General features: G+C 40.3%; 1 protein-coding gene across 3 annotated transcripts; it reads left to right on the top strand.

Moving 5' to 3' along the window:
- Positions 1-3,483: 3,483 nt before the first annotated feature.
- plekhd1.L (pleckstrin homology and coiled-coil domain containing D1 L homeolog) lies at positions 3,484-27,042 on the top strand. Of its 3 annotated transcripts, none has more exons than XM_041573324.1 (14): positions 3,484-4,087; positions 4,290-4,383; positions 6,818-6,907; positions 7,034-7,110; positions 13,835-13,926; positions 14,793-14,845; positions 15,342-15,436; positions 16,416-16,509; positions 18,468-18,640; positions 19,644-19,776; positions 20,579-20,723; positions 21,509-21,652; positions 25,390-25,414; positions 26,475-26,636. In XM_041573324.1, the coding sequence occupies exons 1-14, from the start codon at positions 3,939-3,941 to the stop codon at positions 26,509-26,511; spliced, it is 1,401 nt and encodes a 466-aa protein (XP_041429258.1). In that variant the 5' UTR covers positions 3,484-3,938; the 3' UTR covers positions 26,512-26,636. The 3 variants fall into 3 exon arrangements, with proteins under 3 accessions (XP_041429258.1, XP_041429259.1, XP_018086647.1); XM_041573325.1 differs by having other exon boundaries at positions 3,485-4,087; positions 25,393-25,414; XM_018231158.2 differs by lacking the exon at positions 25,390-25,414 and having other exon boundaries at positions 3,491-4,087; positions 26,475-27,042.

Raw genomic sequence — 27,042 nt, forward strand, 5'->3', positions numbered from 1 at the left:
TAAATCAGAAGTGCGCATGCGCGCGCGCACAGGAGCCGGCACAGGAAGAACGGAGCGGCGCGACTGGCGTCCCCGTCGAGGGGGCGGCAGGCGTCCCTGCCGTCCCCCCACTAGACCACCAGGAGAAGGTATTTTTATTACAAAAAGCAACAGTTATGACCCATGTGGCTCCCCCTCAAGCTACTGATTGGTTACTGCCTTGTAACCAATCAGTGAAAATCAAGGGAGCTGCAAAGCAGGATGTAATGTTCTGGCTATTATGTTAGACATCCAGTCACTCCAGCCTTTATACATTACATATTTGCCGAACTAACTATATTAGAAACATTTCTTATTTTGCACAGCCTATCTATTTACCCAGTTTTTATTTTTACACTGAACACTGAGCAATTCCTTTAAACCCATCTTGTTGACTATAATTAACAGAGAGAGAGAGAGAACCCTGTTTACGTTTTCTACTCAATATCTCACACTTTAACATCAAGATCCATAGTATGGGACAACAATATTGTCACTAAATTCACTTTGCATAGGAAAAATCACCCTTCATCAGTTTTCCATTTTCCACACTCTTCCATTTGCTTAAAAAGACAGCACAGAATTAAATGTTGAATTTGCATTCAGTGTTTTGCTCAAAATTTATGTTTGACCTTTTCAGTGATCCGCTGCACTGTGTGTTGCTACATAAACATCATTGCGGCATTATTGTTCTTTAGAGCCAGTTCTGTAGATTGTAACCACATTTCTGTAACCACATGATCTAATGTCACAGGATTTTAAAGGGGTTGTTCATCTTCAAGGTAACCTTTAGTATGATATAACGTGGCCTATTCTTTGACCCCAGCAGCAAAAAACGATTGCTCTGTGACACTACAATTTTATTGTTATTGCTAATTTTTATTGCTTATCTATCTATTCAGTCACACTACATTTCATATTCCAATCTCTAATCCAAGCCACTGCCTGGTTGCTAGGGTATATTGGACCATGGCAACCAGATAGCTTCTGACATTACAAACTGAATAGAAAGATAAATAATTAAAAAAAAACCTAAAAACAGAAGACCATTTGCAACTTGTCTCAAAATATCATCTACATCATACTAAACGGTGAACTACCCTTTTATGGTTTTGGACTAAATTGGAATCTTTCTGAATTGCATACAGCTGAATCCATGACTAAATCCAGGATTTTAGGGCACGGCAGTACACAGTTTTTAATGTGCCTTTAGGGTGTAAAATCTGTATTTCTGCAGTGCTAGTGTGTGCTCCGCTCAGTACAGGATGATAACGCCTGACCCTAAATGTAAGGCAATAGCTGGGAAAGTACAGTCACATTGTAGCATTAGTACTTGACATGGTGAACCTTGAGCATTGCAGATTTTATTGGACTACAACTTTCAATTACATGCAATGCAACACGTTGCCTATTACTCCCATAATGGAATGGAGAAAGAGCATGGTAAGCACAGTATGTTAGTATTAATAAGGCATGAGTATGGCTTTATTGGTTTAATCTTTAATGATGTTCTTGATGCAAGCTAAAACGAAAGCTGCTGCTTTCTCTTTCAAGCTATTGCTTTTGGAAATGTAGTTACTGGTGCTGATATTATAATAAAGTTGGTGCAGGTAAAGTGAAAATACCACAAGACGGTCAAGAACTGAATACATGAATGGGATCTTGTTGCATGACTTGTCCAGAGCAATAGCAATAGGCTGTTTCTAGGTCAATAACATTGAAATAAAGAAGGAACGGGTTGTGCTCAAGAGCTCCCACAATCTCTAGCCCCATAGTGGTAGTTTCTTCAGGCCCCATTGGCTCATGAAATACGGGCACGCATAGAACGAGCGGTTGCATTGCTAGTATTGACGAAGTAGTAGTAGTAGTAGTGCAAAATAGATGCATTTTGGGAGTAATGGAAAATCCCTTCAAGGCTTATACGTGTCAGTGGCATCTCCAGTTGGGAAGACCTTGACTAGAGGGATTGCCTGAGTCTCTCCCTGATCTCTCATAGCTCTGGGCTCAGATTACAGAAGGGAGGGGGAGAGGAGCAAACTGAGCATGCTCAAGCCCTAGCCCTGGAGGCTTAAGCTGAAAACAGGAAGTCTGATACAGAAGCCCATGTGTCTTTTGACAGAGGACTCAGATCAGCATTACTGAGGGTTTACTGGTGTATTTATATAGACCTTTCTAATAAAGCTTACTTAATTTTAGCCTTTCCTTCTCCTTTAAAGGGAGACTGTCATGGGGAAAAAAAACGCATCAGTTAACAGTGCTGCTCCAGCAGACTTCTATATTTTTTTATATTTAATTTTGAAATCTGAAATGTGGTTAGACATATTGTCAGTTTCCCAGCTGCCCCCAGTCATGTGACTTGTGCTCTGATAAACTTCAGTCACTCTTTACTGCTGTACTGCAAGTTGGAGTGATATCATCCCCCTCCCCAGCAGCCTAACAGAACAATGGGAAGGTAACCAGATAGTAGTTCCCTGACACAAGATAACACCTCCCTTGTAGATCTAAGCACAGCACTCAGTTGTAAAATCCAGGTCCCACAGTGACATGTTCAGTTACATTGAGTAGGAGAAACAACAGCCTGCCAGAAAGCAGTTCCATCCTAAAGTTCTGGCTCTTTCTGAAAGCACATGACCAGGCAAAATGACCTAAATGGCGCCTACACACCAATATTACATCTAAAAAAATACACTTGCTGGTTCAGGAATGAAATTTTATATTGTAGATTGAATTATTTGCAGTGTAAACAGTGTAATTTAGAAATAAAAACTACATCATAATAATCACGACAGAATCCCTTTAAGGTTTAGATGATTTTCTAAATAGACTTAAGGTATGAAGATCCAAATTACGGAAAGATCTGTTGTTCTGAAAACCCCAGGTCCCAAGCATTCTGGATAACCGATCCCACACGTGTATTATAGAGGTTCTGGCACTTTATAAACCCTTGAAAAATGGGCGTTAGTGTGATTCCCTAGGGGTGATCATATATAAAGACTCATGTTTTATGAAGTGGTTTTCCAGTTTAACTCTGCATTATATCCACTGAATCGCCCATCTCTACTGAGTTCTTAGACATGGTTTGTTAGGGTGCCCTCTTGCTGGATGGCAAAGATAACCAATGCATTGTGCATCAAGGTAAATAAGGGCAAAGGCTACATACTGTATATATAGAAGAGAACTGAACAGCAAAAGGGCAGTTCATGTAGAGTGACCTTCAATAATCAGCATTTCGGTTGGCAGTGGGAGAATATAAATGCCTAGGGCCCTCACGATTTGACTTTCTAGTGCCTCAATAAACTTTATACAAATGCCTGCTATCCTCTGTAAAATCTTATTTCCCATTAGTAACATGAGCTAGTAGGCATTATCTCTATAAAATAAATGGTGATTTCATTACTGCAGCAGAAAGTGCTGCCTGATTCAAATGTTTTGCCTCCACCCCCCCCCCCCCTCCCTTTTTTGTGAGAATAACTGTCCGCAACTAATTTAGATGGATCTGGATCTCCTATTACTGCCCTGGTTTTGATTTCTCGCTGCTGCCTCTCTCCGTCACTGGCTACTGGATAAGAGAATGGCCATGAACTCCCATCTCCTGATTATAGAGCAAGAGGCAGCTATTGACTCAGCAGAGCAGCTATTGATTGAAAGTGGAACCTTTGCATTACACCCTGTAATTCCTCCTTTTCATTCTACTCTTCTCTATAATATTGCTCATGTTGTAACTCCCCTCTAGCTGTGTCTCTTTTCTGTCCCTTCTCACACTTTCTTCCCTTATCTGAGTCTACCCTTACCATCTATTTCCCTTCTCTCAGTCCTTTCATGCACTCCCTCTCTTTTTATCCTCTTACGTCTCGCTGGCAGCCCATTCCATCTCATTGTGCTCTCTGGCTGCCTTCAGTCAGGACCACGCCTGAATCAAGATGTTCACTTCCAAATCAAGCTCTGTCTCTCCCTCTCCTTCCATGGACCCAACAGACCCAGAGAATTTTGATATCAAGACCAAGGTGCAGCTGCAGGGGGTGCTCTGGAAAAAGCCCTTTGGAAGGCATTCATCCAAATGGTCCAAAAGGTAAGATGTGAAAGTCTCTGTAAGACCCAGAGTTTTTCCTTAACTGACACAGGGAGCCCCTCTGAGCAGCACAGGCCACTGCCTCTTTATCTGTAGTCCTGTACCTGCTGCAGGAACTTCATGCTAAATGAATGTCTTTCCATAATAATTTTATGTAATCTGTAATATATAATCTGGTAACTCGGTTGTCTTGTCCTTGCAGGTTTTTTATAATTAAGGACAGTTTTTTGCTTTACTACGCAGAAAATGAACGCAAGAATTTTGAAAGTAACCGATATTTTAATATACACCCTAAGGTGAGTGTCACCCACTGGCAAAAACAAAATTGTCACTGTATGGCCTGTCTGATCTCTGTTATAGGTAGGACCAGTAAGGCCACAAAGTGTCTGTGTATATATATATATATATATATATATATATATATATATATATATATATATATATATATATATATATACGCAGACACTTTTTTTTTTTTCAACATTTGAAGTTTGGACCTGGTATAAACAATAAAAAATAGACATCCTTTTTAAAATATGAGAGGTTTACATGCCATAGTTCTGAAGGCAGCCATCAATGAGATTTGACCCCTTTTTATCTTCCTGTGAGCTGAAAGCATTTTGTTTTCTGCGCAGCTCATTTGCTATGTAAACATGTGCCCTACTGTCTAGTTTCTGCTTCAATGGTTGCCTCTATGGATACACAGCATTTTATTTATATAACCTTTTGTAGTGGGCTCATTTATAAACATTGGGTACATTTGCACCGGGGCAGTAACCCATGGCAACCAATCAAATGTTTACCTGCAATGATGTACCTGCAGCTAACTGTAAAAAAGAGCTAATCACTGATTTGTTGCTATGGGTTACTGCCCAGGTGCGAATTTGCCCAGTGTAACAAATGAGCCCCAGTACTATATTTACCAGAATAACAGTACATTATATTTAAGTACATGCAAGCTGATTTTGATATTACTCCAAACTGCTGTTCTACTGAACCTGTCCCCATGCTTGATAACTGTGGCGTACACTGTATGTATATATTTCTGTACATAATGATGGTCTTTTTGTGGGGGCTGCTGACTGAAGGAAGCAGAGCAATAGTTCTGCTGGACCCTGCTTGTACAGTTTTATCCCGCTGTTGTTCTTGGCATGCGCACATATATGCAGACATAGGTTTTGGCTGTTAACTGTGTATTAAACTAACATTTTTTCTCAAATACAAAAGAGCAGCTTCTTGTTTTAGTTGCCCAGGTCAATAATGTCAGGTTGGGAGATATTCATACTGCTTGCTAAAGATTCCTCTAAACCTGAATATTTCCATAAATCCTGCACTGCATTCTGGATATGGTGTGTGCCTAGTGCAAGGACATATTTATCTGAGCAGATGGATGTATATAATCCCTCACAAAACAACTGAGATCCGTTAACCCACTGACTGCTATTGATCTGTACAAAGAGTTCTCTCTGTACCTTCACCAATATGTGCTAGCGCCTGTAAATCTGCCATACAGACCCAGCCTGTTATACAGTATTAAAGCTCAAAAACAGGGTTGTGCATTCATTTAATTCTGTAGCTAGTGATGAGCGAATTTATTCGTCAGGCGCGAATTCAAGTGTTTAATAAATTAGCGAAAATTCGCCGGCGTTTTAACAAATTTTTTGCCGTTTCACGAATTTGATGGGAAATTTGTCGGTGAATTGAAATGGGACAAATTCACCCATCACTGTAGCTAAATGTTTTCATTCTTAGCCCATGCCAGTGTGTTCCTCCATTGATGTAAGAGTGGGAGTGGAGCTCATCATCTAAGAAAAATTTGTGGGAATTGAGTACAGAATTAAAATCAGGGGTATGAGGCTATAACACAGAGGTTTCTCAATATTGTATCTGTGAATGTTTGCATTGGCAGAACTGCTACTGCCACAATACTTTAGTTGGGGTAATGGGCTGAGCCCCTGAAGTCTGGAATGAAATGGCATCAAATGGCATCAAAACATGATAGTGGCATATACAGCATATATATATCATCCTTGAAAAAGGTCCCAATGGGGACTGAAAAGTTGGATATTGATATTGATTTTTAACAATAAAAATTATCTTTTTTTTTACTAAAGGGTGTGCTGGTCTGGAAACTATTGATATATATATCATATGATAATTAGGTACCATAGAGTGTTTCCAAATACCAAAAGTGAATTTAAATTTAAGTGCAATGCAATTCATGCAGGCTAAAAATCCCTTTATTGTATGCTATGAATTATATATTGTAGACCAGGGATCCCCAACCTTTTGAACCCATGAGCAACATTCAGAAGTAAAAGGAGTTGGGGAGCAACACAAGCATGAAAAATGTTCTTGGGTTTCCAAATAAGGGCTGTGATTGGCCATTTGGTAGCCCCTATGTGGATTGTCAGCCTACATTGAGACTCTGTTTGGCAGTGCACCTGGTTGTAATACAACCAAAACTTGTAAACCAAAACGTATTCAAAACTAATCACCTGCTTTGAGGTCACTGGGAGCAACATCCAAGGGATTGCTCACAAGCTACTGATTGGGGATCACTGTTGTAGACTGTGCCCCGGAAAATCCAGAGTAGATACTTTAGCCTGCTATGAATAACTGTAGCATGATATATTGGTTTCTGGCTCTGCCATTAAAGTTGTAATTAATTAATTTTTTAACAATCCACTGTCCCCGTTATGATATCGCCATTTCTTGCCTCTTTCCCAGGGAGTGATACCACTTGGCGGCTGCATAGTGAATGCCAAAGAAGAGCCAAACATGCCCTATGTCATAGTGGTTTCTCATGAAGATTTCCATGTAAGTTTTCATTTTGTTCTTTACAAGATTCCTCTCCATACATGAGCAGTTCTGATACCTTCTATATGCACTATATATATAGTGTTAGATCTAGTCATGTCACTGTTCCTCCATTTTTCCTTGCAGGGAAGCATTGTCTTGGCTGCAGAATCTGAGCTGGAACACAGTCAGTGGCTGGAAATGCTGCATGAATCTGGGAAGGTGTAAGTGAAATTTCCTTGGCACTCTAATGTGCCTGCTGCTTGTCCTGTCAGTAGATATACACTGCCCCTGAGAACCCGTAGCAAACATTGCTCATTAAAGCAGATTGTCAGTTGAACACTGAGTGGGACCAAAGGGGGAATATGATGCTTAAAGGACAACTTTACCCCCAAAATGAATACTTGAGCAACATATAGTTTATATCAAATTAAGTGGCAAATTAAAGAATCTTATCAAACTGGTATGTCTGGGTGACAAGTTCACTTTAAGTAAATATTGTCCTTTAACATCTCTTACCTTAAAGGAAAACTATACCCCCAAATAGGGTTGCCACCTTTTCTGTAAAAAAATACCGGCCTTCCTATATGCTTGCCATTTTTTCCTATTAATAACATTGGCATCAAGCATCATTTTTACCGGCCAGGCCGGTAAAATACCGGCCGGGTGGCAACCCTATCCCCAAATGAATACTTAACCAACAGATAATATCATATAAACTAAGTGGCATCTTGAAAGAATCTTATCAAAGTGGTATATATATTTAAGTAAATCTTGCCCTTTTACATCTCTTGCCTTAAACCCCCATTTTGTGATGGTCCCTGTGCTGCCTCAGAGATCACCTGACCAGAAATACTACAACTGTAACAGGAAGAAGTGTTGAAGCAAAAGACAGAACTCTGTCTGTTAATTGGCTCATGTGACTTAACAAGTATAATTTGTTTGGTATGTTTGTGTGCACAGTGAATCATATGATCCCAGGGGACGGCCCTTATTTTTTTAAAATGGCAGTTTTTTATTCATGATTACCCAATAGGGTTGCCACCTGGCCGGTATTTTACCGGCCTAGCCGGTAAAACTGGTGTTGAGGCCGGTGCCGGTATTAACATAATACCGGCAATTACATGGCCGGTAATTTTTTTGCAGGGAGAAAAGCTCCTCTTCCCTCTTACCCAGCTCGTCTCGTGTGATGACTTTTTTTTGTGTGGGCGGCGTGGCTTAGACGCGAGTGCAGACTGCAGGGGGAGCCGACTGTGCTGTGCTGTGTGTGCGGCTGCTGGCTCAGTTGGACTGCTAGGCACAGGTAGTGTGGCATGGGGCGGGATTGGGGGTGTGGCATGGGGCGGGATTGGGGGTGGAGCTGTGGACGGGGCTAAGGCCGGTGTTTTTTTCCAGGAAAGGTGGCAACCCTAGCCAAGGCCGGGGCCGGTATTACAAATTTACCGGCAATGTAGCCCTCGGCCTGCCCCCAATCCCCTGGAACATCCCCTGAAACTTACCTTTTCTCTTACTTGTCCATGGTGTCCGTGTCATGGCCCCGCCCCTTTTGACATCACGGCCCACCCCTTTTGACGTCACGGTCCGCCCCTTTGTGTCCCCGCCCCCCAGCAGCCGGTAAAAGGTTTTTAAAAAGGTGGCAACCCTATTACCCAATGGCACATACTATTAAAAAAAGTATATTATTATGAAAATAGTTTATTTACATGAAGCAGGGTTTTAGACATGAGCTGTTTTATGAAATATCTTTTTATCGAGACCTACATTGTTTGAGGGGTATAGTTTTTTTTAACCACACAAATATGAACTTTATTTTACCATTATTATTCTTCTTTAGCTGAATCACCTCTTATTACATTTCCCTTATTACCTGTATAGGTATATTTGTACATAACAGTAGGAGCAGAACTGGTTTTATACAAGGGCAGAAAGGCCAGTAAAATCTCTTCCTAGGTTTTATATTTTCATTATCTATAGTATGTTCTGCCTGCAGATCACCAGCTGTTGTTGATTTACAGTTCCCATCATTCCTGACAGTCGTGATGGGAGTTGCAGTTCAGTAAGAGCTGGAGAGCTGCAGGTTGATATGAAATCATCTGTTTTTTTCTTTAAGAGGCTTCAATGCAGTTGTTTCCAGAATTGTGCTGTTTTCCTAAAGGAAAGTTGCCATGCTGCATGACTTGACAAAGACTAGTAATAACAGTACAACTTAATTCTGGGAACAAAGAACTTCTACAAATAAATCAAATCATCAAACAATATTTACAAAATATTAGAATATTGAGTACCCTTATAAAAATGTTATTTTTGTGCAATTTTTGCCCGGAGAATAATATACACAAAGTTCATATAATTTAAAAAAATACTTGCATGTCTTTTCTTTATGGGAGTAAAATATCATACCAAACAGAAAACAGCAGGCACTCCATAAAGAGGCTTGTAAAAGAACTGAGAACTTTATTTCAGGCCACAAAGTAAATTAATACATAGTCTTATGCATTTCTTGCACTTGGGCACTTAATCATAGGCTCAATATATATATAACCTCAGAATACAAATGGACAAGTGATTTTTGTCCTGAACGCAGCACAGTCTTCCAAAGTAATACTTTAAACATCCTAAGCATTTAAGCTTGCATATTGTTTCAGCATTGAGGAATCCTATTTTGTTAAGGCTTAAACATCTGTCAGATTCTCCCAGTGAACTAACTATAAATTGCTGGGCCCCACAACAAAATCTTTTGGGGGTCTCCACGTCCCACACCTTTGGGGAAGATGGTTTGTTTCAAATATAAAGTTTGAAACTGAGCATCAGTCCGATTGTCCAACTAAAATCCCTAGGCCAGATGCTGCCTTTCAAGGAATCTTATGGCTTTTTTTGTATGAAAATCTAATTTAAACACAATCTTTCCCTGTGGCTTGGGTTATTTTGGATATTTAGACCACCACTGGAAGAAAGCTTGATAGAACTGTGATATGGAAATTGGTGGAAAGCAATGCTGCAGCCAGCACAAACAATGGAGACCCTCCCAGGTCCCACACCAAACATATGCCATTGAAAAAAACAAGGCAGCAGTTACATAAGCAAAAGCTTCCTATTTAGCACACATTAGTGGGCAAAGAAATATTACACGTGGGACCCCGTAGATTTCAGAGCAGTTCTATTGCAAATCAATGAAAGTTTATTTATATAATTGCTTCCCTGTAATATTTTCACTGTGGGGTTGATGGGAAAAATACTACTTCTATACATTTGAAGGGTTTTTTTTTCTTCATAACTGTATTGAGAAATGAGCTTTGTGTCAGAGCAATGGTGTAGCCAGGGATTCTGCGAACTGCATGTCATTAAATGTTTTTATACAAATATTGATCGGTGCCCTAATGCTGAAAGGGTCAGGCTGTCTCATCCTATCAAGTGGAGGATATTGATGGGAATCTCTAAAGCATACAGAACAGCAAATGGACCTAATAGGCAAAAGCTGCAATTGGTACTCTCTGTACAAGTGCCTGGCTGTCTTTTAAAAGTTTCATCAGTTCTCTTGCCTAACCTTATACACTAAAGCTAAATTCATTTCTGGCAAGAAGTTTTGCAGGCAACGTTGGTTGTAAAATACACAAGAAGAGTGAGGGACATTGTTGAGTGGCCTGTATAAAGAGAACCTACATGCTAACCCTTTGCGTAGATGCAGAGATCAGGAAAGGTAAATACAAGTTTTCAAGCTTTACTCAAAAGTTTGTGAAAGTACATTGGTGTCAGTGGGTGGTTTTAACTGTGAAACATGCATTGCCCTATGTTGTTAGAGAAGCACATTTTCACTATTCTGTAAATGCTTCCAATATCTTCCAAATATGGCACCCAGACTTAGATAGACTGAGGGAGGCCCGGGCTCAGATACCATTGGTTGATTTGGTAAGTAAATGGATAATAATTTTTAATTCTGGCTCAGCAGACCACTTTTTCCCCGTCGAGACAGACAGCATGCGTGCAGGTTTGGGAAAATCAGGAATTTTGTTACAAAACTATACTAGGTGAAAACGTTTGCTCGTCCATAGTCTTTACAAACATACAGAGCACTTTTATGCCATATGATGTGTTGGATAGCAATAAGGGCAACCTTTAAAGCCACACTAAGGGGCACATTTACCTAGGGTCGAATATCGAGGGTTAATTAACCCTCGATATTCGACCGTTGAAGTCGAAGGATTTACCGTTATTCCTACGATCGAAGGAATAATCATTCGATTAAATCCTTCGAATCGAACGTTTCGAAGGATTTTAATCCATCGATCGAAGGATATTCCTTCGATCAGAAAGTTGTTAGGAAGCCTATGGGGACCTTCCAACTAACATTGGCCTCGGTAGGTTTTAGGTGGCGAACTAGGGGCCGAAGAATTTTTTTAAAGAGACAGTACTTTGACTATCGAATAGTCAAATAGTCGAATGATTTTTAGTTCAAATCCTTCGATTCGATGTCGAAGGTCATAGTCGAAGGTCGAAGTAGCCCATTCGATGGTCGAAGTAGCCAAAAAAAAACATTTGAAATTCGAACTATTTTTCCTCTATTTCTTCACTCGAGCTAAGTAAATGGGCCCCTAAATGTGTCAGGACTTGTCAGTTGGTAAAATAGGCATTTATCAAGGTGTGCAGCCTTTGTATATCTTGCATGCACAGTACAGAGATCTCTGCTTTTTCTAAAGATTTATAACAGAACATAAACGGGGGAATTTAATAAAAGTCGCAAAGAGCAAAATAATTTGCACCAATAAGAATAAAAATCCACATCTGGCAATGTAATATTGTGTCTTAAACAGTTATTGCATTGCGAATTGTAATTGCTTGAAGTGCTTGAAGGTGTCGTAATCTTTTGAAGCAAACATAACGACTTTTTCAGTAAGAAGTTTTATTACATTTACTGCACATTGGTGCAAACCATAAAATTCGCAAACAGTCTTCCACTGTCGCTAAACAGTTTCCGGGTTCGCAAAAGCTATATTAAATTCCCGCAAAGCAAAATTTGTCAGTTTCTATGTTACCGACTTTTATTACATTCCCCCGAAAGTGCTTTATTGTAAATCTACCAGAAGGTGTCACTTCCAGAACACAGGGTTCTGCATTGCTGGGACATTTGGATAGGGAAGCGTAATGCACGTTGGAAGAAAAACGTCAAGTTACAATATGGGATCCATTATTCAGAAACCCATTATCTAGTTCTGAATTATGGAAAGGCCATCCCCATAGACTCCATTTTCAGTACATAATTCACATTTTTAAAAATGATTTCCTTTTTCTCTGTAATAATAAAACAGTAATGGAAAGATCCATTATCAGAAAAACCCCAGAGTATTCTGTTTAACAGATTTAATTTACATTAGGGTCGAAAGAGAAAACCCTCGTCCTTTTGCTACAGCAGCACAGCGGAACTTCAACTAGTTCTGCTCATATATTACATGCATTTAACTTCTCCTCTCCATCTTGTGGCTGTTTTGAATCTCTGGTGAAGGATTGGGTATTTATCCAATAATTGTGTACTCCAATCCAGAAATAAATATTTCATCCCTGTATTTTATTAACGACCCTAACTGGCTATGAGCTTCCTACCATTGCTGTCGCTTTAAGTATAGGCTGGTAGTAGCAGTCTAAAACTGCTAATATGTCAGTAACAAATAAATGTCAATTGTAAGAAGAGCACCCTGAGGATGTTCATATCAATAAATTTTTTGGACATAGCTCCCTGATCATTTACATTAACCGTTAATGATCATTTACATTATCTACTAACAAAGTTACATTTTTGGTAAGGCAAGAAATGTCTCGTAATATTTAATTGTCTAAATCAGTCTATGGGGCAAATTCACTATGCGCCGAAGCGCCTAACGCTAGCGTCAATTCGCTAGCGTTGGGCATTTTCGCTACTTCGCAAATTCACTAACCGACGCTGGCGTAACTTCGCTAGCGTAACTTCGCACCCTTACGCCTGGCGAATTTGCGCAACGGACGTAACTACGCAAATTCACTAACGCGCGCATTGTTCTGAACACTACCTTTTACGCTAGACTTCCTTCGCCACCTCAGACCAGGCGAAGCGCAATAGAGTAGATAGGGATTTCTTCAAAAAAAGTTAACATTTTTTCTAACTCCCAAAAAACGCTGGCGTTTTTTCTATATTATGGGTGATAGGCTGAAAAAGATCGAAAAAAATTTTCCCCCTACGTTTCCTGACTCATGGCAACTTAACTATACAGTGGGCACATGTGTAGGGCAAAATAAAAATTTTATTTGATGTTTTGAAGGTTTCCCAGGCATTTGTAGTGCTGCTACATATTCCTCCATTGAAATCTGAATTTGGCGCCGTATGTAAATTAACCATCGCTATCGTAACTTCGCTTCGCTTAGCGAATCAACACTTGCGCAACTTCGCAACCTTATGATACCCCTGAGTGCAGCTTCGATTGTAGTGAATTTGCTAAGCGCTGGCGAAACTACGCCCGGCGAAGTTACGCCTGGCGCAACTACGAATCTTAGTGAATTTGCCCCGTACAAGTTTAGGACTGTGGAATATTGTTAACCTGTGATATTAAATGTGTTTTGCCTTTACTAATAAGCCATCTGAAATAGGGAGTTGTGACTTTATTTCCTAGCTGCTAAATCACAGTCCTGAAAGTTAGCCTTTTGTCATAGTAAAGAGGAAGTTCAACATTAAATCACTTTTTAGTATGATGTTGGCAATGATATATATTGAGACAAACTGCAATTGGTGTTGTTTTTTTTTAATTTTGTTTTAATGATTTCGCTTTTTCCTTTTTTTTAAATTTTTTTTTGGTTCAGCAGCTCTCCAGTTTGCAGGTCGTTAGGGCCCAATTTACACTAGCGACCAGGCAGTGGATTGAATTAGAGATTGGATTGTTTAGGCCAAATAATGGTGTATGTGAATGATGTGCTTTTAAATTACAGGACATGGCAGAATGCCCAGCTAGGTGAGGCCATGATTGAGAGTCTGGAAGCACAGGGCCTGCAGTTGGCTAAGGAGAGACAGGAGTATTTTGGTAAGTTCATGCCCGATGCTATTGTACACATTGCGATGCTGAATTCTATATATAAAATACAACACTTCTAATATCACTTCTTATATTCCTGTAAGCTTATTTGTATCAAGCTCACTTTAAGAAGTTTTGCTCAGTGGCTATTTATGAAATGGTAATAGGGGTCATTTATGAAGACCCTGGAGTAAAACTTCAAGAGCACTAAAGAGTGCAAGCAGGTCCGGACTGAGAATTAAAATAGGCCCTGGCATTTCAGGTACACAGAGGCCCAATCAGCCCACGTAGAGGCCCAAACAGCCTCCACCAGCCCACTAAATACTGACTTTCTATGGGACCTTATAGCAGCCCCTCTGGCATTTGCCAGAACCGACAGATTGCCAGTCGAAGCCTGAGTGCAAGTGCATGTAAAGTGCAAAGTGAAAATACATGGTTGGCTACAGGTCCGGACTGGGATTCAAAATAGGTCCACGCATTTCAAGACATTCAAGTACACAAAGGCCCAATAACTAGTTACTGTCTGTGGTGTCTTACAGAGTGTACAGATTGCCAGTCTGGGCCTGGTGGATTGCATCTGTTTTTACACTTTACTCCCTCCCTTGCATGTAGTGAACGATTCCCAGTGTTCTCCAAATAAATTATAATCTAATATAAAGAGCTCTTTATATGAACAGGCTGTCGCCAAGATTATAGTGAGAGCTGTTTTGGAAACTATACATTTATATTTAACTTACAGTCCTACAACTGCTTGGATACTTTGAATTGCTGCAGTTCAACAACAGCTGGAGCACTGCAGGTTGGATATCCCTGAGGTTTACACTGAAAATATCTAACAAGACTGCACAAATACACTGTGTTTTATCTCTTTGCAGATAAACTCATGGAGGAGACAGAGGAGCTGTGTTCACAGCGAGAGCAGAAAGAGGTGATTGTTGCTAGTTGTGCATCTATATGTCTATGCCGGATAGTATTGTAGTATATACTGCCACTTTCATACTGTATGATTGTGCAGGGTGTACAAACACAACTGCTTGTGCCAGTGGGCATATCTTGTAAATGAGATGCACTGGGTTCCTGTTCACAGAATAGAGAATGATGATGACTGGCTTGTAGCTCTATGGAAAGCACATGACCTGCATCTGTCATGTCATTTTCAAGTTGCATGTACCACATGTAGAGTTCAGGACACCTTAAATTAGGGTTGCCACCTGGCCGGTATTTTACCAGCCTGGCCGGTAAAAATGTTCCTTGATGCCAATGTTATTTATAGGGAAACAAATTAAAATACAGGAAGGCCGGTATTTTTTTCCAGAAAAGGTGGCAACCCTACCTTGAACATGGCACGGACACCCTTTTGTACATACCATCACTCCCATGTAAGTGTCACAGATATGATTGGGGTCTGCCTTGTTTGTACATAGGAACTGGAGAGAGTGAACCAGGTTCTGGAGTCTGAAAAGTGTCACTTTGAAGAACTGGTACAGGAGCTGAGAGTAGAGCAAGAGAAGATAAAGAAGTGAGTCTAACCTTGGTACTTTTGCATATTTGTTAAATAATATACATTATGGGGCACATTTACTATTGGTCGAATATCGAGGGTTAATTAACCCTCGATATTCGACCCTCAAAGTTAAATCCTTCGACTTCGAATATCGAAGTCGAAGGATTTAGCGCAATTCCTTCAATCGAACGAATAAATCCGTCGAATCGAACGATTCGAAGGATTTTAATCCATCGATCAAACGATTTTCCTTCGATCCCAAATTGTCTAGAAAGCCTATGGGGACCTTCCCCATAGGCTAACATTGGTGCTCGGTAGGTTTTAGGTGGCGAAGTAGGTGGTCAAAGTTTTTTTAAAAAGACAGTACTTCGACTATCGAATGGTCGATTAGTCAAACGATTTTTAGTTCGAATCGTTCGATTCAAAGTCGTAGTCGAAGGTCGAAGTAGCCAATTCGATGGTCGAAGTAGCCAAAAAAATACTTCGAAATTCTAAGTATTTTTTATTCTAATCCTTCACTCGAGCTAAGTAAATGTGCCCTTAAATAATAATAGTGATATTGTGAAAGGGATAAGTGCAAGGACCTGTCCCTCATAAAGAAAGCTCCTAAAGTGGCATTAAAAAGAAATTGGACCTCAGTTCACTGATTAAATGTATTAAGCAGCATTGGTGTAAAATAAATGATCAAGAGGCATATAGTTCTTATTTTTTGAGGTGATAGAAATTCTGAAACTTTAATTTAAAAATGTGGGCCATGACCTGACTTACAGCATGCTGTCTACAGCCTTTGACCTACTGACTAAAGTGTATTAAAGAAACAAAAGAGTTTATGGTAAGAAGAATGGAGGGTTGAATTGACTGGTTTCCAGGCATCTGTTATCCTTCCAGACTAGCAATGACACCATCTTGATGGATGTTTTAAACTTCCCTGGGGTAAAGGCTGGAAGCTATTACTGATGACATGCTACATTGTCTGATTTACTGTGCCCCTCAGGGACCTGGATATTACAGTTCACTGTCTAAAAGGGGTAGGGGAAGAGAAGCAGGAACTTCACTGCCTGACGCAGCATCTACAGAAGACAATGGAGGTAATTAGATGATGTGCTGCCCCAGGGTCAGATCTTCTTTCCATCATATGGCATAATGCATGTTCCTGACACGGCCTGTCTATTATATATTATATGTTGTCTTATCTACCTAAAATTATATATATTTCCCCTTTCTGACCCTTTCCAGTTCACTTATCCTTTTACCATCCCACCTATACCGATTCTATATCTTCTTTATTTTAATTTGTTCACATATAGTAATTATGCACAGCTATGTACACAGAGTTTTTCAGGGAAATTAAATTCCTTAGCCCGTGGAGCATACAGTTTAAGTTGTTTCTCAGGAAATAAGTGATTATAAAAGGAATGGAGTCATTATAGGAACTGAACTCAGGTCTCCCTAACTTAGAGTCAGAATTCAGTGATGTAACAGGGTTGTAAACCCAATCTTTGCATAATAAAATCAAACTTAAATATAAGCAGCATTCCAATATATTCAATAATATTCATTGCATATTATAAGAAATGTAAGCTTTTGTTTGCAAATGTTATTGCTCTAGAAAGCAGCGTATTTTTGTCCTTTGCTATGATCTGCACTGCTGGTTCTAACTACATTAACCTGTGAAACAATGCTGCAGTAGTTGGCTCTACTCCAGCCAGCAATTAGGAGCAGGCCATTAACAATACAGCTGAAAGGCATCCACATTGCCTGTTTGATGATGATACCATATATACACAGCTCCTCTGCATCCCCCTACCTTATATTCCCCATTTTCTCTTTATGGCTTTATATTTATATCTGACACTTTTAAAGGAATTCTGTCTCTGAAAAACATGTTTTTTTCCACAAAATGCATCAGTTAATAGCGCTCCTCAAGAAAGATCCTGCATTGAGATCCGTTTTTCAAAAGAGCAAACAGATTTTTTTATATTTGAAATCTGGCATGGTGTTAGACATGTTGTTAGTTACCCAGCTGCAGGCCCAGACTGGCAATCTGTGGGTTCTGGCAAATGCCAGAGGGGCTGCTGTATGATACCATAGACACTCACTATTTAGTGGGCTGGTGGGGGCTGTGCTCTGGGTACCTGAAATGCCAGGGCCTATTTTGATTCTCAGTCCAGACCTGCCCAGCTGCCCCCAGTCATGTGACTTGTGCTCTAATAAACTTCAGTCACTCTTCACTGCTGTACTGCAAGTTGGAGTGATGTCACCCCCTTCCTGCAGCTTATCAACAGATCAATGGGAAGGCAACAAGATAACAGTTCCCTGGTAGATGTAAGAATAGCACTCAATAGTAAAAATTCAAGTCCCACTGCGACTCCTTTAGTTAGATTGAGTATGAGAAACAACAGCTTAAAGGGATACTGTCATGAGAAAACATGTTTTTTTTCAAAACACCTCCGTTAATAGTGCTGCTGCAGCTGAATTCTGCACTGAAATCCATTTTTCAAAAGAGCAAACAGATTTTGTTATATTTAATCTTGAAATCTGACATGGGGCTAAACATATTGTCAGTTTCCCAGCTGCCCCCAGTCATGTGACTTGTGCTCCGATAAACTTCAGTCACTCTTTACTGCTGTACTGCAAGTTGGAGTGATATCACCCCCCCCCCACCCCAGCAGCCTAACAACAGAAGAATGGGAAGGTAACCAGATTCAATAGAAATGCATATTAATCCTAGGGATTTGCACTTATTTTTGCTCCTAGCACTTAACCCTTTAGATTTTTACTACTTTAATATATTTTGTCCTAAATGAATACTATTATAAAAGGACAATAGATGGTTATATTATAAAGGATAATAAACTCCTGTACTAAAAGGTAAAGGGCTATTAGAAGTCAACTGGGAATTCCATAACCTTGATACTCTTCTAACAGTCCTGTCAGTTACAGTCATTATATACTTTGTATAGTATATTCTGTTTCTTTATAATACAGCTGTTCACATTTCAGGGGTTTTATATTAATACTATTATTTGCTGCCGCTGCTTTTTAGGAGCTGTCTGTAGAGAAACAGAAGACTCTAGCCATACTGGAAGCCACCAAGAGTGGCGTGACAGCGCCAACCAATCACAGTGAGCTGCCTCCTCAGGGACTCCAAAGTAACCTGCAGCAAATTGAAAGCAAATTGCAGAAGCTGCTGGAAGAGAAGCTGCAGGCAGAAAAGAGGTGAGATCATTGCTCTGAAAGGAACAGATGGATAGAATGATCATTCACATGCAGAGGACCTGTGACCTGACAGCTGTTGCTAAACCATATGGCCTGTCCTGGCAGTGGCTGATGGAAAATGGTTGTAGCTCTGTTTCACCAGTAGCCAGAAATCAAGGTTTTTTGGACATGGCTTTGTGGATCACACAATGTAACATCTTAATTGTGCTCATGTTTTATTCATTACATAATTACAAATTTAGTTGCTGCTACAAGAAGCCAGAGATGATCTCTTGTCATTACTGTGAGCAGCTCAGGGCCTGCAATCCCCCCCCCCATAAACCTACATCTGAGACGGTTGCCAGCCTAATGCCAGCATCTTAGTCACTTACCTGGAGTTCAGCTTTCTGCAGCTTACCATTACTGCAAAGAAACATACCTGTGTGCTCCATCAATAGTCAATGTAATGGTCTAAATCTTTAACCTGCAGGATGTTATCTGTTCAGTCTGAGGATCCATGGCCTAGAATATGGGTTTTATGTACTTGCATCCAAATGTCACGAGTATGGATGGAGTTTATGGATACGTTCCATGAACTCAGGTGTATCCTAAATGTTTCACTGTACAGGCAACCATAGGGCAGTCACTGCATCTTCACAGTACTTATTCTTGGGGCAATGACAGACTTGGTATTTAGTAGCTTTTGTGGGTTTGGAGAAAACACTATAAATCACACCTCCGTTCAAACGGAATCGGAATTACTTCTATGTGCTGTCGAGTGACAGGTTGTTAGCTCTCAAAAATACTGGACCAAACATTTTCGAGTTACAGGCATCTGTCATTATTGGCAGCACTTCCCATTCACTTTGAAATGGAGGGGAAGTCTCTAAAGTTGTGTCCTCCACCCACTGAGCAAGAATATGCTGGGACGACAACCATTAGATATTGCCCAGTGTGCCATTACTCTAGAAGTGACACATATACGGGCCAATCATCCACATTACGTCCTTGTTTGTGTCTTCAGGATGAAGGAGAATGAGGAGAAATTCAGAGCACTTGAAGAGGAACGAGCATTTTATGTATCGCAGTCCCAGGCACTACAGCAATCCCTGACTGAGCTGACTGTTGAGAAGGAACAAAAAGAGCGAGAGCTAAAGGTAGCAAAGTCACAGGACTAGTTAAACTGAAGGGCACAAGCCCAGGTAAATCTTAAACTGCAGGCATGTCCTTTTATCAATACTTTAACATCACATATACAACCAAGCTTATTGTATCTATGCACGTGTGTTTTTTTTATTTCAAAGAATATAATACTTTGAAGTTCTGTACATTTTTACAAAACAATAACACAAGCAAGTGTAGAATTACTGCAATAAATAAAATTAAACCTCCTCCTATGTGCAATATAAATTAGCCACTTCACAGGGAAGTTTTCTTAAATTCTAATGGAATAGAATGAATTATTTGCATCCTGGTGCAGTTGCCTCCCCTCAATCCCTAGTCGTTGTTACAAAAATAAATACACACAGTAATAGAAGTAAAGAAAACCATGACATGGGTGAAAGAGTCCACCTGAAATGTAGCATCTACAGTGCCTTTGTATGGTCTCTTTTTGCTTGCAATTCTAATTCACAATAAGCTACAGTTTAACATTTTTTTTATTTTGCTAAAAGTTAATTTTTCTGTCTGTGATGAAAGATTTGGTGCCCAGTTTGCCACTTTGACTCCCCTTCCTGATGATAAACATGAATTTTAATTGTCTGGCTGTATGCTCTCAAAAATGACAGGCTCCACCCAATTCCACCTTATTCTGTTTGAAGGCATCACATGATGTATCTGGATCAGCGGAAAAATATACCCCTTGTAACATTATTGTCTTGACTAGTTTATTTTTAAGATTTCCTAATTGGACATCTGAACATTTACATACAGGTTTCATGCCATGTCTCTTTTCCTTAGTTGCAGCTGAAGGTCCAAATGGACCTAGAAAAGAGGCTGCGGGAGGCAGAGGAGGCACTGAAGAGGCTGGAACTTGAACTGAATTCTGCTGTGATGAATGGGGACAAGGAAGAGAAGATGAGGGCAGATGTTAGTCACCTTAAGAGTATGTACCAAACTGCAGTTCCATTACTTCTAATACAGTATATGTGCCATGCTCTGTGCACTGACTCACTTTTTCATTGCATCCAAGGTGAATTGTTATAGGCACAGCGCAGGTGCAGATTTGCTCCAGTGCAGTAACCCATAGCAACCAGTCTGCAGTTTGTTTTGTTTAATCAACCAGATGTCAGAGAATGGAATCAAATTTTAAATTTGGTTCAAAAATGATGCTGTACTAGAAGAGATGTGTATTGATGCTTTTAAATTAGCACCATGGTGTTTACTGTTAAATAAGAGGTCAAAGGGGCAATAAATGAAACTCCTGCCCATGAAAGAGTTTGTTGTAGCCATTACAACATACATTTAGCCCAAAAAGATTAATGGCAATATGTATTTACTGCATTTCCACATAAACCAGTGGTAAAGCTGCTTAGAATCCTCCTGTCTGCAAAAATCTTTAGCGATTTAAAATGTGGTTTCTTCTTCTCTTATAAATACACCATTTGGAATGTGGTTAATTTAGGAGCAGTAATGTGTACATGATGCATTGCTAATTAGCAGTGAATTTAGGTACATAATGCATGGCTGCACAGAAACCATTGAAGTGAAGCTGCATAAACGAAAAGCCCAATGAGGCGTGGCGCAAGTGGATGTTATAAAATGGTGAGGTGGCAATCCAACTTTGGATAGCTATTGAAAAATGGAAGTGAATCACAACAAATAGGGTAACTGAGACACAATCAGCAGCAAGTACAATGGCTTATACTATCTGGTGTGTGTTCCATGCAGAGTTCTTTGAAGAATGCATCAGGAATGCAGAGTTAGAAGCAATGAAACCCGCTATAATGAAAAACTCAGTCTACTTGCCCAGAGCTGCCAACAGACGGATCAAGAGCTGCCGATTCCATCGCCAGAGAACAAACTTTGGATTAAGTAAGCATCCGGGCCTCAGATGCAAGTTTGTTTGCTTGGCATGTTGTGCAGATATTTGGCTAATAGAAATGGCACTTTGGTAATATACAGGTTCATTACACATTAAATTTGCATTGTGTGCAAATATTCATATCATGTGGAATGTGCAGGTAAAGTGCCACTGCCAAGCTTCTGTGCCAATGTGACTGCTTTGTGCCATTGTTAAAGCTCTGTTGTTCCCAGGCTCTACTGCACGCTAGCTACATGTATGTTGCCACGTCATACAATGTGGCAATTGCATGATCATTGATGTGAACCCTATTTCTGTTGCTGGGTTCACTTGTATGCTGCTTTGCTGTTTTATTTGTTCAGCCTTCTGAGTGGTTCTATTTGTTTATATGTGTAGCGCTATAGTAAACTGCTTTGTATTTAGCAGTTTTAGCTACTTTCCTTGGTGGGCTGAGACCACCGATGAGCTCTCTTTCTCAGGGGCAAGCCCTCGCAACGCGGTGGAGGCAGGGTGTTGTGTAACTGTAACTAGGTGCAATAGCACAATGATGGGCGCCAGTAGTTCTTTAACGGTTGAACATAGAACTGTATTTATTGAACAATAGCACATAGATCATTCAGCACATTGATCCACAATGGAGTATAGAACATACACAGCAGCATAAAGGAAGCATATACTCACAGCACGTATAGGCTGAATCCCCACAGGCTAGGGAATATACAGCAGAGAGTAAGTTGACAGCATGTGATGGGTATTGCCCAGTTTTCAGGATATCTTCCAGTGGAAGACTAGGGGAATTCCTATCATCCATATCTCAACACTTTAGTCCTTAAGCTGGCCATAGACGCAAAGATCCGATCGTACGAATCAACGTACGATCGGACTTTCCGATCTCCCGAGCTTCCACTAACCATTCAGATCAAAGTCTTTACCATTCCGATCAAATAAGAACAGATCACCCAATGTTCTGCCCCTGACAGCAATCGTACGATACTTATGTCTGACAACACTAGTGACAGTCTCCCTCTGAAAATAGTACGATCGGCAATACACGCAGAGATATTATCGGCAGGCGACAGAAATTTTCTAACCTGTCCGATCGACCAAACGACCGATCTCCGCCGGACGAAAAATGTCGGGACTCTCCACACACGGTCCGAAAATCATACGAATCCACGATTCGTACGATCGGATCTTTGCGTCTATGGCCAGCTTTACTCCGGGTCAGTAATACCCTGGGATCTTAATCCCTCTAATCTCCTCGGCGGAGCCTTGAGCTGCTCAACTAAATAACCTCACTATCACTCCTAGAGTGATCTATAATTGAGTATAGCTGTTTAATTACTAGGGCCAAGGCGCCTAGGGTCAACACTACCCATTCCCTTCCAGCCTGCTTGGTTGGGCTAAAGCAATGGACCCAGACCTCATGGTTCCTAAATCTTTTATACTCTGGCACAGTGCCATCTGGTGTACACTGTGTGAACTACAGGGGTTACATAAGCACAAAGTCCCCATAAGGACCTTTTAGGTGTCCATATAACTAGGGATGTGCCTGTCTGTAATCTGTAAGGGTGTCTAAGATTTTCACATCTGAGTATGCCCCAACAGAAACTTTATATGCTACTACAGATACAGTGAGTGAGTGCATATTGAACATATATGTGAGTTTATGCTGAACAGTAGACAAATATAGAACAATAAGACTCGAAATGTAAAATATAAGGATATTAAAAATCACAGTCTTGCAGTCTGGTAACCAAAAACCAAGTTGATGTCTGTTATGCAGGCCTGGACTGGGGTTGAAAATAGGCCCTGGCATTTCAGGTGCACAGAGGTCCAAACAAACCCCCACCAGCCCAATAAAAATAGTTGCTGTGTCTATGGCCCCAGTCAAGATAAACAGATCACAGAGTATTTGCTGAGAGTCTGTATGTAGAGTATATGTATGTCAAACAGTTGTGTGCTTATTATAGTACTGTCCCTTTGGAGGGAGACCATATCAGTTGTTACCATCTCCCATAGTCCAATGAAGCAAATCATTTTCATTTTTAAAAATGATTTCCATTTTCTCCGTAATAATAAAACAGTGGCTTGTGCTTGATGGCAACTAAACTGCATGAATCCATATTGGTGGCAAAACAATCCTTTTTGGTTTATTTAAAGTCTAAATTCATTTAGCAGAATTAGATCCAATTTACAGAAAGATCCCTTAGCATTTTCGATAATCCTTCCTGTACCTGTATTTGTCATTCAGTGTATAGAGAGAGGGCAGTGCACCAGTACACGTGCTCTAAACTGACATGTTCATGAGTCTGAAACACGTTACAGATGTAGGATGAATACACATTTAGTGCTTCAAGTAATATACCTGCTGGTTTTTGGTGTTATACCTAAAACCACTGCTTTGTGCTCTGTGCTTTGCCATATGATTTGCATTCTGTCTCTGGAGTAGCATGTTAAGTACATATGTTGCACCTCGCCTGCTTTTATGTGTTTATATATCTGCAGTTGACTCCAAAGTCAGCCATTACAGGTACTTGAAAACATTAGGTACAAGAGGGGTACTATATCCATCTAACTGGAATTCAACAGAACATAATGTGTATTTGTAAAGCTGAGCCAAATCAATTCGAAGCACATTAGCAAAAGCACATACAGGTATGGAACCTGTTATCCAGAATTCTCGGGACCTGGGGGTTTTCCGGATAACAGATCTTTCTGTAATTTGGGTCTTCATGCCTTAAGTCTACTAGAAATTCATTTAAACATTAAATAAACCCAATAGGCTGGTTTTGCTTCCAATAAGGATTAATTATATCTTAGTTGGGATCAAGTACGAGGTACTGTTTTATTATTACAGAGAAATAGGAAATCATTTTTACAAATTTGGATTATTTGGATAAAATGGAGTCTATGGGAGCTTTCTGGATATCGGGTTTCCGGATAAGGGATCCTTTACCTGAATATGCATTTATATATGTGTCCTGTTTTGCAGGTTCTGGTAATTTAAAGGTGCCATCCATTCCAATTTTCATTTCTCGTAATGAAAAAAATTGTAATTCTAAGCACCTTTTAAATGGTTAAGAAGTTATTTTCAAATGAAATTTCTGCTGGAATCAGTATCTGTCTGTCCTGTTTTCTGCACGGCTGGTTCCAACTGCCACAAGAATGTCCCACAAGCCAGAGGAGAACTGACTTCTGCTGTGTTGTCTCAAGAGTCAGAATAGAATTTAGTGCAGAGAACAGAAATAGGACAGACGGACACACATTCAGTAGCAATTCTATTTGCAAACAACTTTAAAGCAACTGAAAATCTTTAATGAATATATATTGGAAAGTTGCTTTTTGCGGACATTCCCTTTCACAGTGGCATGAATTCATGGCTTTTAGGATGAGAGAGATGCATCTGTGTGACTCTATACACAAATGCATTTGCAGGTTAATATGAGTTGGGTCAGGCAGTGATCCCAGAAGTGTGCCAGTGGACAGTAGCCATATTAGCATGCATTCGCATAGCTACTTACCAGAAGGGCATAGAACATGGGCCACAAAGAATGTGTTGGCTAAACCCCTCTGCCATTATTAACCCGTGTATAAGATCATTGTCTTTGATAGAGCAGTTTTCTGCCACTCTGATTCCCAACAGTCTGGGCATGGCATGCATTTCACTAGAGGCCCATGTTCCATTAGCTTGGGATCACATTTCAATAGAAATGGCGAGGTTATGTGACTTCTTTCTTTCACTTAGCAGCAAAAGGAAGTGATCCTGACAGGTGGGTACACAACTGGATCTGGGAAGGAAAGGGTTTACCCTGTCAGCACTGAGCGAACAGAATAAGGGCAGTGGCCAATAGGGAGATTTGTCACCCAGGATAAAAATGGACGACTGCAGGCGACAAATCTCCCATAAATGTGTCTCCATTGGAAAGAGCTGAAATTGGCTACAGTAAAACGCATCTCTTTGTTCTTCTGAAGTCGCCCGAACTTGCCTCTGGAGGAAACTTCGGGCAATTTCGCGAAATGTTGGTTTTACCACCATCGATTTCAGTCATTTCCAATGGAGATTTTAGGGAGATTTGTCGCGTTTCAATAGTGGGCGACAGATCTTGCCATCTACCACTGCCCTAAATTTAGGTGGAAAGTACTGGCTCACACATAAAAAAAAAATACATCTGCTGAAAGCTGGGAAATATCACCAAATACAATAAATATTAGTCATGCCTTCCAGATGTCAGTACAGTACAGTGCAGAAGCCTTTGGGATTTGTATCACTGAGTCACAACTAGAGAAGAATACACAGAAAAATCGAGACTGTGCCATTTAAACACACGGCACACACATCATTTGTTATATGATTCCTAGAAACTAATAATGGCCCAAGCATCTCACACCTGGATCTTTCCCAGTCAGCTGTTGATTGCAGATTATCAGTATATTTTGCTATAAACATATACACACATCACCCCGGAGAGTACACCACAGAATCAACCAAAAGCTAATGATGAGCAGGGTGTTTCACTGTTTGAAATGGTACATCCCAATCACCCACTACTAATCAGAATGAAGTGTATGTAACTGGGGCAGAAAGACACCCTTGCCTTGGGCAGCAAAACTTCTTGGCCTGGCCCTGCTCTGCTGCAAGAGGTTATCAGCAATATGCTGAGAGCTTGTAAGTAGAATACTGGAAGCTGCACTGTATAATTACCATCCATATCTATACAAGCTCTGGGGGCACATATATAACATGCCCTTAACAAATGGCACAGCAACACCCCTCTATCACATGCACAGTCGATGTAGCTTGCACTGACACAATATCACTCTCTCTTGCAGTAAGGCAGTCTCACTCTTTCTTAATATCTCCGGCTGAGTCAAGCGAACTGCAGAACCTGAGGGAGACTGCCAGAAATCTGAGCAGAGACCAACATTTCAGGAAAACCCTCTTTCAGATCTTCACCAAGCAGGAGTCTTCCCAGGAGCAGGAGAAGTGACTGATTCCATCACCTGGTTGAAGGTGGATTGTGCCATGCAGAGAATTTGATGATAGCGCTTCCTTGTTCTGCTTCTTTTTCTTAAGCTAATGTTACCATCACACCAGGAAGCTTCCACCATGGCATGGAGCAAGCTACTAGTTCTGGTAACATTACAGAAACACATAGGGGCTTACTTACGTGCAAATTTTCACTTCGGAAGGCTCCACCATAATTCTTGCAACTACGTCAGGCGTTATTTCGTAGCAAATAAGCGTATTTATCAAAATGCGAAACTTCGTATTGGCAAATAACCGCTGGCGAAAATTCGTCAGTGCCAAAGTTTCTTAGCAAATTCTCTCTAGCGTTACTTTCTTCCTAGCAAAACTTCGTTAACATACTTACGCTTACGTCACTTTAAATATGGCGGG

This window comes from Xenopus laevis, chromosome 8L, assembly GCF_017654675.1.
Source record: "Xenopus laevis strain J_2021 chromosome 8L, Xenopus_laevis_v10.1, whole genome shotgun sequence".
NCBI lineage: Eukaryota > Metazoa > Chordata > Amphibia > Anura > Pipidae > Xenopus > Xenopus laevis.

Bases quoted from the DNA above. Each gene is read 5' to 3' on its own strand.
- plekhd1.L (XM_018231158.2), top strand. From the start codon at position 3,939: ATGTTCACTTCCAAATCAAGCTCTGTCTCTCCCTCTCCTTCCATGGAC. The intron at 14,846-15,341 runs GTGATTGTTGCT...GTTTGTACATAG, and splicing joins CACAGCGAGAGCAGAAAGAG to GAACTGGAGAGAGTGAACCA. The intron at 15,437-16,415 runs GTGAGTCTAACC...TGTGCCCCTCAG, and splicing joins GAGCAAGAGAAGATAAAGAA to GGACCTGGATATTACAGTTC.